Source organism: Sus scrofa, chromosome 9, assembly GCF_000003025.6.
Source record: "Sus scrofa isolate TJ Tabasco breed Duroc chromosome 9, Sscrofa11.1, whole genome shotgun sequence".
Classification (NCBI taxonomy): domain Eukaryota; kingdom Metazoa; phylum Chordata; class Mammalia; order Artiodactyla; family Suidae; genus Sus; species Sus scrofa.
Genome location: NC_010451.4, coordinates 7,255,489 through 7,272,109, shown reverse-complemented (window position 1 = coordinate 7,272,109; position 16,621 = coordinate 7,255,489). Strand labels below are relative to the sequence as shown.

At 59.5% G+C, this 16,621-nt stretch overlaps 1 protein-coding gene across 1 annotated transcript in view; it reads left to right on the top strand.

Annotated features, from left to right (window-relative positions):
* ARAP1 (ArfGAP with RhoGAP domain, ankyrin repeat and PH domain 1) overlaps window positions 1–16,621 on the top strand; it is a 63,043-nt gene that overhangs the window by 28,976 nt on the left and 17,446 nt on the right. Inside the window, 11 exon segments of the mRNA XM_021102283.1 lie at window positions 6,319–6,488; window positions 7,823–7,890; window positions 8,733–8,863; window positions 8,952–9,113; window positions 9,481–9,550; window positions 9,744–9,864; window positions 10,251–10,340; window positions 10,343–10,452; window positions 10,842–10,951; window positions 13,834–14,033; window positions 15,276–15,361. Of these exon segments, the coding sequence (XP_020957942.1) occupies window positions 6,319–6,488; window positions 7,823–7,890; window positions 8,733–8,863; window positions 8,952–9,113; window positions 9,481–9,550; window positions 9,744–9,864; window positions 10,251–10,340; window positions 10,343–10,452; window positions 10,842–10,951; window positions 13,834–14,033; window positions 15,276–15,361 (1,318 nt within the window).

The following is a 16,621-nucleotide window of genomic DNA, read 5'->3' as shown; positions in this document are numbered from 1 at the left end:
AGCCCTGGCCCTCAGCCCTCTCCTGCCCACCACAGCAGGGCGCCCAGCTCTGTGGGTTTAGAGGAGGGAGCAGCTGAGAGGACTTCCTGGAAGAGGAGGCGTGTCCTGAGCACAGGGGAGTTGATGCTCCAGTAGCTCTGTTGCTCCAGGGAGAGGTGCAGAGCGCTGGGCGAAGCCGTGGTCGTGAGAGTGGACGCCGCGTTCATCGGGGGCTGCTCCATGAAGGGCTGGGGAGCTGCTGACCCAGGGATCCGTGTGGGGGTGGGGTGGTGCTCATTCACTCATTAAACACACACTCGCCACAGCCCCCTCTGTGCTGGGTGAGTCGGTGGCCTGGAGATGGAGTGGCCCGAGGGGACTTGCAGCGTTTGCAGAAGTTGAGAGAGAAACCACAGGCATCCCATCTGAGCAAGGGATACCCCAGGAAGGGCTTTCTCTGCTGTGGCTTGAGCAGAAGTAAATAGAACAGAACCGGGAAGGTGCTGGAGGAGGAGCTGACCCTTGGCTCTTGCGATGGAGAAGGAAGGGCGGAGGCAGCGGTGGAGGAAGCATGGGGCACAGCGCCGAGGCCCGGCCCGGCGTGGGACCAGGAAGTGGGCAGCTGGGAGAGTTTGCCCCTGTGGGGAGGGGCGGTCAGGCCAGGGGGCAGGTGTGTGCAAATCACAGTCTGACCTCCACCCACCCCTGCCTGCTGGTGAACGTCTGGGCTGGACGGGGCTGGGTCCCTCCAAGGCTGTGTGACCCTTTAGGGGGAGCGTCCTGACCCCTGGATGGGGTGTGGGCTTGGAGCCTTGGTTCTCTGTGGGCAGTTCAGTGACACAAACATTGACAGATACAGCTACGGCCAGGGATCGGAAGGCCTGGGGCCCGAGGGCAGCACAGGGTGGAGCGAGAACACGTTCCATTCGGACCTTTGGAAGGAGGAGTAGGAGGGGGCCAGACAGGGAACTGTGTTCCTGGTGGAAGGAACAGCATATGCCGAAGCCCGGACGGATGCATTTATGGAATGCAGCTCAGTCAAGGCTGGCTGGAGCGTGAGTGGGGGATGAGTTCAAGGCCAGCCTGGATATTCAGGCTGCCTCCCTCTGCAGCCCAGCCCATCTGCTCTTACGGTGGTCGATGCAGACAGAAGGCTATGAAGAGGGAGGCAGGGGCCACCCTGGAGGAGGAGGCTTTGAAGCAGGTTCCCGGCCCAGCTTGTGGGGCCTTGGACCCCTTCAGCCATAGCCAAGGTGAGAAAATTGCGCCAGTGACACATGGCAGTGGCTCTCTTTCCTGCATGATCAGAAAGCCTAGGAGCAGATGGGAGAGGAACTGAGGCTCAGGGGTGAAGTGACCCGCTTTCTAAAGACACGGCCTGACGAGTGGTCCAGCCGGGGTGGAAGCCCACGTCCACCTGGCTCCAAAGCTCTGTCTTTACCTGCAGTGACCACGCATCTCATTTTGCCCAGGACAGGCCCTGTTTACCCCTGTTGCCCTGACATAGTTATTAATAGGGCTTCTGGGTTTTTTGTTTGTTTCTTTTTTTGTTTTTTGTCTTTTTGCCATTTCTTGGGCCGCTCTCGCGGTATGTGGGGTTCCCAGGCTAGGGGTCTATTCGGAGCTGTAGCCGCCGGCCTACGCCAGAGCCACAGCAACATGGGATCCGAGCCGCATCTGCGACCTACACCACAGCTCACGGCAACGCCGGATCCTTAACCCACTGAGCAAGGCCATGGATTGAACCCGCAACCTCATGATTCCTAGTCGGATTTGTTAACCACTGTGCCATGACGGGAACTCCGGTAGGGCCTCTGTTAATGCTCAGAAATGTTCTGGTTTGTATGATTAGTTATACGGTCACCCTGCTCTTACCCGCTCTGGCTCGGGACTCTCCCACGTCCCACACATCCCAGGCTAAGGTTGGCTGTGTGTTTGCCAGCTGGGCCGGCCCCTGCCCAGGAGTGCCCGGCCCCGCCACGGGCAGAATGGGGAGAGCGGATGGGTCCGCGTGCCACCTGGGCATAGGAGAGATGGGCTTCAACTGCGGATCACAGCTGGGGCTGCTCTAAGGGGTACAGGCACTGAGTGGCCCAGACTGTGGCTGGGGGCGGAGGGGGCACTCTGTGGGCACTGCTCCTTTCCGGGATTTTCCCTCATCTGTGCCTTCCTGATACCACTTCTCCTTTCCCGGGCTCGGCCCTGACTCAGCATGGCCCTGGTCCCCAGGGGTAGGCAGGCAGAGGTCAGCTGGGAGGCTTCCCGGAGGAGGTGTCTGGAATGAAGTTGGGAGGTCCACAGGGCCAGGCAGCGGGGGCTCTTGCTCCCGCCTTCTTGGCACATAGTTCTTTCCTGCGAGGGACTTGCTGGGATAGGAGCCCTCAGCATCTGTTCCCCTCTCCTTTCTTACCGTGGTCACATGGCCATCAGGGCTGTGACCGTGTTTCCTCTTGGTCGCAGCACCCGCTCTAGAGCTGCCTAGCTGAGTTGGGTGGTCAGTGTGAGGAGGGGGCCTCAGAGAAGCCCTCGGATCCCCACTGTGACCGTGTCTGCCTCTGGTGGTTGAGCTTGCAGCTGTGGTGCTGGACTTCCCGGGTGCAGATCCTAGCTGTGGGATCAAGGACAAACTGCTTTGGGTTGCTACCTTGGTTTGCTCGTCTGTAAAGTGGGTATAGCAGTAAACCACACCTTATAGAGTTCTTGTGATGAGTAAATGGAGGAATCCATAGCGAGGGCTCAGAAGCCAGCTGGAAAAACACACACACATGTAATTAATAAGAATTAATTAATCCTGAAGGTCCCGTTGTGGCTCAGCAGGTTAAGGACCCGACGTTGTCTCTGTGAGGTTGCAGGTTCAATCCCTGGCCTCGCTGCAAGCTGTGCGGTAGGTCGCAGAGGTGGCTCGGATCCCACCTGTCTGTGGCCGTGGCTGTGGCTGTGGCGTAGGCTGACAGCTGCAGCTCCAGTTTGACCCCTGGCCTAGGAACTTCCATATGCCGCAGGTGTAGCCCTAAAAAAACCAACAAAGAATTCATTAATCCACGTCTTCATTTATTCATTAATCCCTGCTGGGCGCTGGGTGGTGAGGAAGGAGGGTGTGGCCCTTGCCTTAGGGAACCCACGTGCTGGGGAGCCAGGCCTGGTGCGGGGGTGGGGGGCTGGCGTCCAGAGGTGGGGGCCGATGCCGCGTGCCCTGAGAAGTTTCTCTCTTGCCACCACCTTCGCCTCGGCACTGGCCCTCAGTCCTGGGGAGGCCGGAGCTGGGCCAGCTTGGCTTTGGAAGGGCCTGTCCCCGCCTCCCCTGAGCCACTCTGACTGGTCCTGGCCCGACAGCTTGGAGCTCTGCTCTCAGCTGATCACAGGCCCAGCCCTGAGGAAGGGCCACTTCCTCTTGGAGTCTGGGAGGCTGCATGTCATAGACTGCATTCTTGTCACAGAGTCTCCAAGGACCTTGTACTTGACCCCCTGGGGGCTGATACCCCAGGTTGTGCCCTTGGGCATGTGGGTGCTCACTCAGCCTTTCGTGTGCCTCCGTCCCCACCCTGATGGTGAACCTGTCCACCCACCCACCTGTCCACCCATCCACCCACCTGTCCTCCCACCCACTTTACCTCCCACCCACCTATTGTGTCTGCCCGCCTCTGACAGGCTCCACTGCTGACCCAGCCAGGCCTTACTGGGCGGTGGGCACAGAGAGTCAAGCGCCAGGCTGCTCCTGCCCTCAAGAGACTCAGGGTCAAGTCTGGAGACCGCCTGGGACAGGGCCCGGACGGGAGCCTTCTTAGGTCCAGCTAAACTCTTGCCACAGGCCCATGTGGCCTCACAGTCCCCGAGAAGCATAGAGAGGGAGCAGCTGGCCACCGGGACAGCAGCAGATCTTTCTCTGTGGGGTCCTTGTAGCAGTCGATGCCACTGTCCACACAGCTGTCCAGGAGCCATTCTCTGTGGGCTGGGCGCCTGAGACTCAGAGCGGGCAAGCCTGGGGGCCCTCCGGCTGAGACCTCTTGCCGCAAGGCACCAGTATGTCCCGTGATGGCTGCACGGTGCGGTTTCAGGTCCCTGCACGGGCTGAGCTCCGCACTGGGCTGCCGGGAGCCCGGCTCCTCCCCGGCTCACACTCTCTCCCAGGCCAGGTGCAGTTCTGCACTCAGGCTCCTTTTGCCAAAGACCCTGTTGCCTAGAAACGCGGCTGATGGGCCAGCACACTGCCTGGAGCAGGGTCCTGGGGGAACGATTTTGTTCGCTCTTTTTTATTTTGGCTGTGCCTAGGGCGTCCGGGAGCTCCCGGGCCGGGGATTGAACCCACGCCACAGCTGTAACCAGAGCCACAGCAGCGACAACGCCGGATTCTTAACCCAGTGAGCCACGACGGAATGCCAAGGTTTGTTCATCCTTTACCCACGGAGAGGAAGGGATGGGGTCCAGGCTGATGTGGAAGCGGCCACCTGTCCTGTGGAGTCAGGGTTCAGGGCCTGGTTTAGACACTGGCACAGTACCTGGAGCCAAGCAGGGAGATACTGAAGTAAAAGTTCCTTGGACTCATTCAGCTGAAGGCTTTTTTTTTTTTTTTTTTGTCCTTTTGCCTTTTCTAGGGCTGCTCCCGCGGCATATGGAGTTTCCCAGGCTAGGGGTCGAATCGGAGCTGTAGCTGCCAGCCTATGCCAGAGCCACAGCAATGCAGGATCCGAGCCACGTCTGCCACCTACACCACAGCTCATGGCAACAGTGGATCCTTAACCCACTGAGCAAGGCCAGGGATTGAACCTGGAACCTCGTGGTTCCTAGTCGGATTCCTTAACCACTGAGCTACGACAGGAACTCCAACTGAAGGCTTTCTTGGGTGTTTTTGGGGTTTTTTTGTTTTGTTTTGTTTTTGTTTTTGTTTTTTTGTCTTTTTATGGCTGCACCCGCAGCATATGGAGGTTCCCAGGCTAGGGGTCCAATCGGAGTTGTAGCCGCCGGCCTACACCACAGCTCATGGCAACGCTGGATCCTTAACCCACTGAGCGAGGCCAGGGATCGAACCCGACTCCTCATGGATCCTAGTTAGATTCATTTCCGCTGCGCCACGACGGGAGTTCCTCATTCATCTGGCGTTTTCACAGAGGATGACATGGGCAGGGCCTGGGGGAGCAGGAGGAGGGGTCAGGACCCTCAGAGAAGCGGCCCTCGAGTAAGACGTTAAAGGACGAGGTGACGTCTTGTGGGAGACCAGGGAGCGGGGTGTTCCTGGAGGAGCCAAGAGCAGGAGCAGAGGCCCGGCACCCTGGGGCATCCCTGGTCTTCCTGGACGGTGTGGGAGGTGCCCTCTCAAGTCACTGCCAGGAGCCCCTGGGCAGTAGACAAGGCTGAAATAATCCATGCGGAAAGTTGCCCCCCGACCCGCTCTCATGATGCCCCTTGGCCCTGTCGGACGCGGGCAGAGACAGTGGCCGGGGCCAGGCCTCTGGGGCTCAGGCTCTTGCTCCAGCTGGTGGTCTCTGCCTCCTGCGTGTGGCACGTGGCACGCCCTGTCTCGGTTAGCCTCTGACCACCCAGCTGCAGCGTTTTCATAGTCCCTCCGTTACAGAAGGGGAACCTGGGGCTCGGAGAGGCTGGGTTCTCACCCCGGGACACACGGGAATGAAGACTGAGGCAAGATTCAGACTCAAGGGCCCGACAGCCAGGTCCTCTGGGAGACGCTCAGCCTGCAGGGAGCGGTGCGCTTTATGCCGAGACAGTCGGCCAGGAGCACGGTGGCTGTGGGAGCCCAGAGGGCGCGGAGCCTGGCCCCGGGGTCGGGGACAGCTTCCCGGGGCAGGGATGGCAGAGATGAGGTGTGTGGTGGGTTCAGGCCAGTTTGAGGGGTCTGAGGGCCCCGGGGGATGGTTGGTATCCGAGACGAGAGAGAAGGTGGTCTCGAGCCAGAGCCCCACACCCCGGGGCCTCAGGACTTGTTTCCGAGGCTCTGGTCTGTGCCCTTGGCCTCCATGCCCGTTTCAGTCCCACCCCAGCCCTTCGCAGGCCGCCCCCACCCCAGCCTGGTCTCATCTCTCTTCTAGTGGACACCCCGTGGGTACATGTGCTAAAGCTCGAGCTCTGTCCGGACCCTGTCCAGCAGGGCAGGGCCAGCTCGTAAAACCGACTTCCTTTAGGCCTTGGGGAGCTCGGAAGGTCAAGGGGCAGGGGGTGAGGCAAGGTGGGCGGTGTGGACGAGAGCTATCTGAGGCTCTGGGACCAAGGAGCTCTGCTGCAGCTCAGGTGAGCTGGGGGTTTGAGTCCTGGCTCTGCCACACAGTGTCGCTGGCCCAGTGACTCAGCTGCCCTGAGCCTGATGTCCAACTTTTGGTCTGTTCCCAGCCTCCCCACCAAGGAGAAGGAGTTGCTGTTACCTCCAGCATCCTCGCCTCCCCAGCCAGGGCCTGAGGAGCCTCCGGCCGTCTTCCCCCGGGGACCTCCCCAGCCCCCGACTCCACCTCCCAGCCCCCCAGCGATCCCCCCAAAGCCTCTGCGCCCGCTCCCAGAGTTTGGTGAGTGCCGTAGCGAAGCCTAGGGATCTGGGTGGGTGGCCTGGGATCAGGCTGGAGGGGTCTGCTAGGATGCAAGGGTCCTGCCACCCACCCACCCAGTGTGGCCACGGACAGGTGAGCATCCTCCCCTTCATCCTCAGCATCCTCCCATCTGAGCTCCTGGCGGGCAGGTGCAGGCAGAGGGCTGACTTCCTGAGTTGCTGTGGCTTAAAGTCCGGGACTGTTTTCCAGGGTTGGGGGGTTTTTCCATTCCTTGGATTGTCTGCTTTTCTTTCTTTTCTTTTTTTTCTTTTTTTTTTTTTTTTTTTTGTCGGGTTAAAGCTACATTCGCAGCATATGGAGGTTCTCAGGCTGGGGTCTAATCGGAGCTGTTGCTGCCGGCTTACACCACAGCCACAGCAATGCAGGATCCTTAACCCACTGAGTGAGGCCAGGAAATGAACCCGCAACCTCATGGTTCCTAATCAGATTCGTTTCCGCTGCACCACAATGGGAACTCCTGTCTGCTTTTCTTGAGTCTTTTTTTTTTTTGGTCTTTTTGTTTTTTGTTGTTGTTGTTGCTATCTCTTGGGCCGCTTCCACGGCATATGGAGATTCCCAGGCTGGGGGTTGAATTGGAGCTGTAGCCACCGGCCTATGCCAGAGCCACAGCAACACGGGATCCGAGCCGCGTCTGCAACCTACACCACAGCTCATGGCAACGCCGGATCGTTAACCCACTGAGCGAGGCAAGGGGTTGAACCTGCAACCTCATGGTTCCTAGTCGGATTCGTTAACCACTGCGCCACGACGGGAACTCCTGCTTTTCTTGAGTCTTGATTGTTTTTCTTTCTTTCTTTCTTTCTTTTCTTTCTTTTTTTTTTTTTTTGCTGTTGTTGTTGCTTTTTAGGGCCGCACCCACAGCATGTGGAGGTTCCCAGGCTAGGGGTCCAATTGGAGCTGCAGCTGCCAACCTACGCCACAGCCACAGCAACACAGGATCCACTGAGTGAGGCCAGGGATCGAACCCGAAACCTCATGGGTCCGCTGCACCACGACGGGAACTCCCTTCTCGAGTCTGGATTCTTGTTGCTCTCTTTAGCTTTTTAAACACAGTCCCTGCCCTGACCCGCGCCCCCCAAGCTTGCTGCCTAGTCAGGCCTTCCTGTGGTGGCCCGGCCCAGCCTTGGCCGCCCCCTAGTGCTGTCCTGCGAGGGCCTGGGAGTATAAATAGCACTTCCTGTCTCTTGTGCTGTTTTTGAAAGCCAGGCCAGGGTGGGGGTGGGCGTGTGTCTTAGACTGGGGGGGTGCCGGCTTCCTCGCCTCTGAGTCTCCCCCACCCTCTCTTTCCCCAGACGACTCTGACTACGATGAGGTCCCTGAGGAGGGGCCAGGGGCCCCAGCTGCCGTGATGACCAAGAAGGTGGGGCAGGCAGTGGGTTTGGGCCGTATGCCTGTCGGGCGTGGAGGGCGGGCCGCCCAGCTGCCTTTTGTGTCCTGGGGACCCCCACTTAGCGAGCGGGCAGCCCGGTCCCCGGGGCGTCCGCTCCTCCTTGCCGTCTTGCCACCCAGGGCCCCGGGGGCGCTGATCTGGGCTGCAGCTCGGGTCTCAGCTGCATCTGGGTGCTCTCTCCCTTGGTGTTCGAAGCACATCTGACTTGGCGTGTTTGTCCGTCTGTTTCTGTTTCACTTTCTGTGGCCCCATGTCACCCTCTCTCTGAGTGTCACGCGTCTTTCTGGGTCCTTTCATCTTTCTTTTTTTTTTTTTTTTTTTTTGTCTTTTTGCTATTTCTTTGGGCCGCTCCCGCGGCACATGGAGGTTCCCAGGCTAGGGGTCGAATTGGAGCTGTAGCCATCGGCCTACGCCAGAGCCACAGCAACGCGGGATCCGAGCCGCGTCTGCAACCTACACCACAGCTCACGGCAACACCGGATCCTTAACCCACTGAGCAAGGGCAGGGACCGAACCCGCAATCTCATGGTTCCTAGTCGGATTCGTTAACCACTGCGCCACGACGGGAACTCCCCTTCATCTTTCTGACTTTGTCTCTGCCCTGGGCCCGTGCCCGCCCTGATTTTCTCTGTCCGTGTGACCCCGTCTCCCCTGGTCCCTGTGCAGCCTGCCGGCAAAGGGACCGTGAGGAAGCAGAAGTGGGGGTCCGGGACAGAGCAGACAGCGGGGGTGTGGCAGCCCCTCGGGAGGGGCGGGGTGTGATCTGGGCCTTGAAGGGGAGCCTGACACTGAGCGGGTCTGGGGCGGGGCAGGAGGAGCGCCCAGCGAGCCAAGTCCCACGGGCCGTGCGTGTGGCCAGTCTGCTGAGCGAGGGGGAGGAACTGTCCGGGGACGATCCGGGGGATGAAGACGAGGACGACCACGCCTATGAGGGCGTCCCCAAGTGAGTGTCCACCCCCTCGGGGGTCCTCCCGCGCCCGGCCCAGCCGCTCCGTCTCCCGGCCGCCGCACTCCCTCTCGTCTCCCCGCAGTGGTGGATGGCACACCAGCAGCCTGAGCTCAGCCCTGCCCGGCAGCCTCCTGACCCCTGAGCTCCCGCCTCCCCCCATGGACGGGCCGCCCGTGAGCCAGGACCCCAGCCCCGTCCCACCAGTCATCAAGGCTGGCTGGCTGGACAAGAACCCCCCGCAGGGGTGAGCGAGGCCTGTTGGGTGCTCTGCGCGGGGCGGGCTCTAGCATGCTGGTACCGCGGGGGGCGACCAGAGGGCACGAGGTTATTGGAGCAGCTCTCCCTCCAGGCAGTCAGTCTGCAGCTCCCCATCGTCCCCACCTGACCCGTGGGGGGGATTCTAGTGCCCGTAAAACTGGGACCTCCTGCTTGGCGTCTGATTTCAGTCGCTCTGGCTGCAGGTGAAGTCGGTCATCTCAGGGGCCATTTGGGATCCTTTCTGGGGCTCGGCTGTTCCTAACTTCGCGTGTGGCTGCCAGAGGGGGCTAGGGTGGCCCAGCCCCTCTCCCTAATCCCCAGGCCTGTGCTCTGTGGTCCTTCTGCCTCTCCAGATCTTACATCTATCAGAAGCGATGGGTGAGGCTGGACGCCAGTTACCTGCAGTACTTCGATAGCAACAAGGTGAGGCCCGTGTTGGCCCCGACACGGGACCCAGGCAAGTCCCTGCCTAGATGAGCCCCCACCCGTCCCATCCGACTCCTCGAATTGTCCTCCAGGCCCGCAGGCCAGCCGGGGCCTTGGTCAGCGCAGAGGCTGTCACTGACACCCGGAGATGGGCCCCAGCCCCACAGCACGGCTCCCCTCTCTCCTCCAGGATGCCTACTCGAAGCGCTTTGTCCCCGTGGCCTGCATCTCCCGAGTGGCTGCCATTGGGGACCAGAAGTTCGAAGTGATCACCAACAACCGGACCTTCGCCTTCCGGGCGGAGAGTGACGGTGGGGAGAAGGCTGGCATTCGGCCTGAGGAGTCGGGGAGGAGGGCCGGGGTCCATCTGCTCCCCCCATCGGCCCAGAGAGGCGGGAGGGCAGCCCCCCCCCAACTGGCTCTGGGCTTGAGACGCCAGGGAGTTCGCAGAAGCACGCGTCCCTGCTTACGGGGGAAGCAGGCTCAGACAGGCCCGGTGCCCTGCCCTGCCCGGGGGCCCAGCTGGGATTGGAGCCTGAGCTCGTCCAAGTCAGAGAACTTGGAGAGTCCGAGAAGGGCGGGCCGGTCCGGGCGGGTTTTCTGGTGGAGGTGTTGCCTGAGGAGGTGGCATGGGGAACCCTTAGGAGGCTCCCTGCCAGGCTGAGCTCCAGCTTCTCCCTTTGCCCTTTGCCCACAGCCGAGCGGAAGGAGTGGATACAGGCTCTGCAGCAGGCGGTGGCCGAGCAGCGTGCCCGGGCCCGACTGTCCAGTGCTTATCCATTGGGTGTGGAGGCTCGGAGCCCCCTGACCGCGCGGGCAGCCTGGAGCTACGTGGCTTCAAGAATAAACTCTATGTGGCCGTGGTTGGGGACAAAGTGCAGCTTTACAAGAACCTGGAGGTGCGACTGGTTGAGCAGGCCGCTAAACCTCTCCTCTGCCCATCTGATCCTTGCACTCCACTCGCTGCCCACCTGGTCCCGCAGCCCCGCCCTTTCTCTTCCCCGCTTCCCCGACCCAGCCCTTTGCCTGCCCCCATTCCTGCCTCTAGTTCTGATCCCCTCTCCTGCCTGGTCCCTAGGCATTAGCCTCTTGTCACCACCTGGCTGCTGTCACCCCTATTTACTGCTGCATAGCCTCTCATCTGAGGTCCATGTAGCCACGCCAGATTCCTGAGCCCTGCCTTATCTCCTTCCTGGGCACTTTCTAATCCCCAAAGTACCATCTCCCTCCTCGGGCCTTGAGCCCCACCCCCCAGGCCTTGGCCTCATCCCTCTCACCCACCTGCCAGGAGTACCACCTGGGCATCGGCATCACTTTCATCGACATGAGTGTGGGCAACGTGAAGGAGGCAGCGGACCGGCGCAGCTTCGACCTCACCACCCCCTACCGCATCTTCAGGTGAGCCCTCCCCGGCTAACGGTGCCCTCCCTCCCTCCAAGCTTCTCCTTCTCGCTTGCGTGGGAAGTTGCCCCTTCCACCACTGTCTTTCCTTCCCGGCCACGCTGTTCCCACACGGCCTTTTGGCACTGCCCGCTTGCCCTGCTGAACCCTCCTGCCCACCTTGCTACCTCCCAGGTGCTTGTCTGCCACTCAGAGTCGCTGGAGATCAAAGGCTTCTCTTCACCCCCGGTCTCCTGCGCGTCCTGGGTACTCCACCCTGAGCCTCAAGACTCTGCCGTCTTGGTGTCCTCTGTCCTCTGTCCCCTCCCCGGACAGACTTGTCCACTCCCAGGCCTTCGGCCGCCACCTCTGAGCCCTGTGCCATGCCTGGGTTCAAATCGGGTGTATCAGTCGGCTCGTCTGCCCTGACCGAATGCCACAGACTCGGGGTCTTAAACAACAGGTTTATTTTCTCACGGCTCTGAGGGCTGCAAGTCCAAGGTCGGGCCGTCGAGCTTAGTTCAGATGAGGCCTCTCTTCCTGGCTTGTAGACGGCCGCCTCCTCACCGTGTCCTCACATGCCTGTGCCTGTGCAGGTGCAGAGAGCAAGCTGTGGTGTCCTTTCCTCTCTTTATAAAGAAACCATAAAAAAATAAATAAATAAAAGTAAATAAATAAATAAAACTTCAAAAAAAAAAAAAAAAGAAAGAAAGAAAGAAAAAAACCAGCCCGTCTTGGGTCCCTGGCCTTAGGATGTCACTTAACCTCAGTTCCCTCCCTAACGGCTGCCTTTCCAGGTGCACTCATGCTAGGCTTGGGGGCTTCAACCTATGACTTTTCGGGGGGACACGATTCAGTCCATAACACTCGGAGTCCATCACCGGGTCACTGATGCATCATAGGATCCAAGCTGCATCTGCCACCTACACCACAGCTCAAGGCAACACCGGATCCTTAACCCACTGAGCAAGGCCAGGGATCGAACCGGTGTCCTCATGGATACTAGTCGGATTGGTTTCTGCTGCGCCATGACGGGAACGCCCAAAGTAATCTTTGACGGACGTCTCTGGCTTGAGATTCTTTGTCATCCTTTAATTGCCACCCAACCTCAACCAACCACTTTCTGGAATTTTCCTTCTTTTTTTAAAATTATTTTTATTTTTATTTTTTTGGGAGTTCCCCTCGTGGCACAGTGGAAACGAATCCAACTAGGAACCATGAGGTCGTGGATTCGATCCCTGGCCTCACTCAGTGGGGCAAGGATCTGGCGTTGCCGTGAGCTGTGGTGTAGGCCGGCAGCTGTAGCTCTGATCTGACCCCTAGTCTGGGAACTTCCATATGCCACAGGTGTGGCCCTAAAAAGACCAAAAAAAAAAAAATATATATATATATATATATATATATTTATTTTTAACATTTTTATTGTGGTATATTTGGGAGGTAATTAACTGCACATATCTAATGTGTGGAACTTGATTTTTTTTTTTTGCTTTTTAGGGCCGCACCTGTGGCAAATGGAGGTTCCAGGCTAGGGGTCAGATCAGAGCTACAGCTGCCGGCCTGCACCACAGCCACAGCAGTATTAGATCTGAGCCACATCTGTGGCCTGTGCCACAGCTTGCGGCAATGCTGGATCCTTCAGCCACTGAGCAAGGCCAGGGATCAGACCCGCATTCTCATGGAAACTAGTCAGATTCTTAACCTGCTGAGCCACAATGGGAACTCCTGGAGTTTCCCTTCCTTGTAGGTTTTACAGGTGCCTGCCCGTTTCCCTAGTTCCTCGTGGTCATCAGTTTTAATTAGGTTGATTTGGTGTCCACCAGCCTGACGTATGTGGATGCAAGCGCACAGAGACAGGCTTAGCGCTTGGCTAAGGCCTCGGCAGGTGTGGCATAAATGCTAGGCCTTCGTGCCAGAGGGCAGTATTTCTTCAGCACCTCCCGGAAAGCAGTATCAACATCCGTTATGTCTCCAGCAGCAGTGCCTTCCTTGGCCATGGCAGTGGGTTATGGGTGGATCTGAATCCTCCCCCCCCCCCGCCCCTGCTTTCTAGGGCTGAACCTGTGGCACATGGAAGTTCCTAGGCTATGGGTCGAATCGGAGCTATGGCTCTTCCGCCTACACCACAGCCACAGCAATGCAGGATCCAAGCAGCATCTGCAAACTACACCACAGCTCATGGCAACGCTGGATCCTTAACCCACTGAGGGAGGCAGGGATCAAACCCGCCTCCTCATGGATGCTAGTTGGATTCCTTTCTGCTGCGCCACAGTGGGAACTCCTGGAGCTGAATCTTGAATGCGCTCATATGACTTGGTGGCAGCAGGGAAGGAAAGACCCAGGGGGATAACATCTCTGTACCCCCACTCCACCCCCCTGAGACCCTCTGCTGCTTCTCTGTTGTCCTCTGGATGCACTTCGCCCTCCTCTGCCTGACACAAGCTTGCCCCTCTCTGTCTCCCAGCTTCTTTTCTGCCTGTACACGCATCCCTCCTGCAGGCCCTGGGATGCCCTGTGTGCCATCCTGTCCTTTTGCACATGCTGTTCCCTCTGTCTAGTAGAACACCCTTCTCGCGCTTCACAAGGCTAAGCCTTGCTCATCAATCAAGTCTTAGCTCAGGTATCATTGCTTTCCAGCAACCTTATCTACTCCCTGGTGGGCACAGAGTCTCTTCTGCCCCCTCCCAGACCCCCCCCATTCCCACGTCTCTCAGGATTGGGGTGTCCTCACCTTAGACCATGCCCACCCTCCCCACAGACCCTGGGCGCCTCCCTCTTCTGCCCATGAGCTCCCCTGCCTGGTTCTTCTCTCCTCCATGCTGTGCCCCCCCCACCCCGCTGCTCCCCAGTCCCCCTGAGCCCTTGCCCACCAGTCCCCCATCCCACTCCTGTGTCCCCAGCTTCTCGGCCGAATCAGAGCTGGAGAAGGAGCAGTGGCTGGAGGCCATGCAGGGAGCCATTGCGGAGGCCCTGTCTACCTCAGAGGTGGCTGAGCGCATCTGGGCCGTGGCCCCCAACAGATTCTGTGCTGACTGCGAGGCGGCCCAGCCCGACTGGGCCTCCATCAACCTCTGCGTCGTCATCTGCAAGCGCTGCGCAGGTGCGTGGGCGCGGGGCCGGGGTGCTGGAAGATGGGCCTCCTGGCTGCCTGCAGGGACGGGGGAAAGGCAGTAACAGCATCGTTTATGAAGCTGCGCCTGGGCACCAAGCCTTTCCCACCCTGAGTAACCTGCAAGGCAGGGGTTCAATTTGTCACGAGTCGGGACCCCGAGGCACAGAGAGGGAAAATGGCTCCTCAGGGTCACCTGGTAAGTGAGTGAGTCTGGATTTGAACTCAGGCCTGTGGGCGTCCAGCGCCTCTGTCACCTCAGGGAGCGCAAGGAGGCCAGGTCAGGCAGGGCTTTGCACGCAGAGGGAGGCGCTGGTGATTCATCGGAGGGGCGTGGGAGGCAGAGTTGGGAGGGCCGCTGTCAGATTTGGGCTTCAGACGCTGGCCGAAGCCAGAGCCAGGCAGCTCCAGGCCCTCCCGGTGCCCCAGGCCCTCCCCGCCGCAGGGTCCTTTGCGGGATCTGGAGCTGAGCAAGTCTGCAGCCTTCCAGCCCCAGCCCCCCATCCCCCCTTTCATTTCATAGGGGTTTAGTCTGTGCTCGCCACGTGCCAGGCTTTGTTCTAGGAGCCGAGACTAGACCCTGAAACCGTCGACATTCCTGCCCTTGGGCAGCTTACATTCTGGTGGGGAGAGGCAGAAAACATGCCCAAACCAGTCGAAGTGTCCGCTCATGACAAGGGCCAGGTAGAGAATGTGTTTTCGGAGAAGCCCTCTCTGAGCATGTGACAGGTCAGCTGAGATCTGAAGGTCAGGAGGGAGCCAACCCTGGGGAGCCCGTCTGGGCAGAAAGAGCAGCTCGTGCAAAGGCCCTGAGGCAAGAACCAGCGGGCCCTTTAGAAGAGGGAGGCACGCGGGCCTCCGAGTGGATGGGGGAAGCGGGGTGGGGAGAGGCAGGAGGTGAGGCTGGAGGAGAAGCGGGTAAGGAATCTGGCTCTCATTCTGCCGAGCCCTGAGAGGGTCCAGAGCTGGGGTTTGTACTTCAAGAGATCAGTCACTCTGGCCAGACGGTGTGGCGAGTGGCCTGCAGGGGGCCCGGCAGAGCTGTAGGGACCTTGCTGGGAAGCTGATGCAGGAGCCCAGGTGATGAGTCCAGGGCTCAGTTTTGTGCCCAGGGCAGGGTCTGTGCCTGGATTCTGGAGCTGCTGGCCCAGCCCCGGGGTCCTGCCTGTGGTCTCTCCCTGTCTGCCCCCCCGGGCACCCTTATGACCCCACGCCCTGGCCCTCTGCCTGCAGGCGCGCACCGCGGCCTCGGCGCTGGCGTCTCCAAGGTGCGGAGCCTGAAGATGGACAGGAAGGTGTGGACGGAAGTGCTCATCGAGGTGGGGAGCCAGCTGTACTTGGGGTCTGCCTCTTGCGCTGCTGCCCCTCACCAACCCCAGCGCCCTGGAGCTAGACCCTCGGGATCCTCTAGTGGGTGGGATTTTGGAAAAGTCCATTTTTGGCAAAGTCAGCAAACTGGCCGTTGAGCTAAGAATGTTTTTACAGTTTTCAAGGATTGCCAAAAAAAAAAAAAAAAAGAAGAAGAAGAGGGGTTCTTTTGTGGCACAGCCAGTTAAGGATTTGGCATTGTCACTGCAGCGGCTTGAGTCGCTGCTGCTACATGGGGTCAGTCCCTGGCCCAGGAACTTCCTCACGCTGCAGGTGTGCCCCCCCCAAAAAAAGCAGATGAAAAAGAATATGCCACACAGACCGCATCCTACAAAACCTGCCATGTTTATGTCATTTTACCTGTGCTCACGTGCGCCGGCGTATCAGTTTGTCTCTTTGGGGGGCACTCGCACATGTCCCTTTGTGCCTGTGCACTTGGGCTGCCCAGGTACCAACCACCCAGGGTGTAGGAGTTACAGGGGAGAACCCGCATCAGGAGGCTGGCCGGGCCCTACCACACAGCCCCCGCCAAGCTGCAGACTCCAGAGCAACTTGGTATCACATCCCCTGTGAGTTCGGGTTAGAATCCCCAGGTTGCCAATGAGGACATTGAGGCCCAGGGGGAGAAAAGGACTTGCCCAAAGTCACAGGTGGGTCCGTGCAGCTGGCACTGTTTCCGCTTTGTCCCCTGCGCTGACCCAGCACCCCACCCCCACCTGGCAAACAGGCAAGGTAGAGGGCCCGGGAAATGCCTGCCGAACAGGGATCAGCAGAATGAAAGGACCAACTAGCTCCCTGGATGCCGGGTCCGTGTGCCCTCACCCTCTCCTCAGAGCCCAGGGGGAATGTCAGGGACGGAAGATGTTTTCCAAATCCTGCACACCCCGTGGGCTAGCCCCGCCCCCAGCCCCCCAACTGCGATAGTCTCAGGAATGCAGAGTCCAGATGTGGGGCTGGGTGGGGAACTAGCAAGGCCCCAACCGGGCAGCAGGCCTGGGGCCTCCACCTGTCAGATTGTCTGCCTCCTGTCTGTCACTGAGCTGAGGAACTGGGCTCAGGCCCAGAGCTGGTCGGGGAGCACCAGGGCCACCAGCAGGCCAGGCTGTCCCTGAGCTTCTCCAGTGGGAGAGTGGCCAGGTGCCCCCAGCCTGCCAACCTCAAAACCAGCATTTTGCCCGGCATGGGCCCCCGCCATAGGCTGCCCTTCTGAT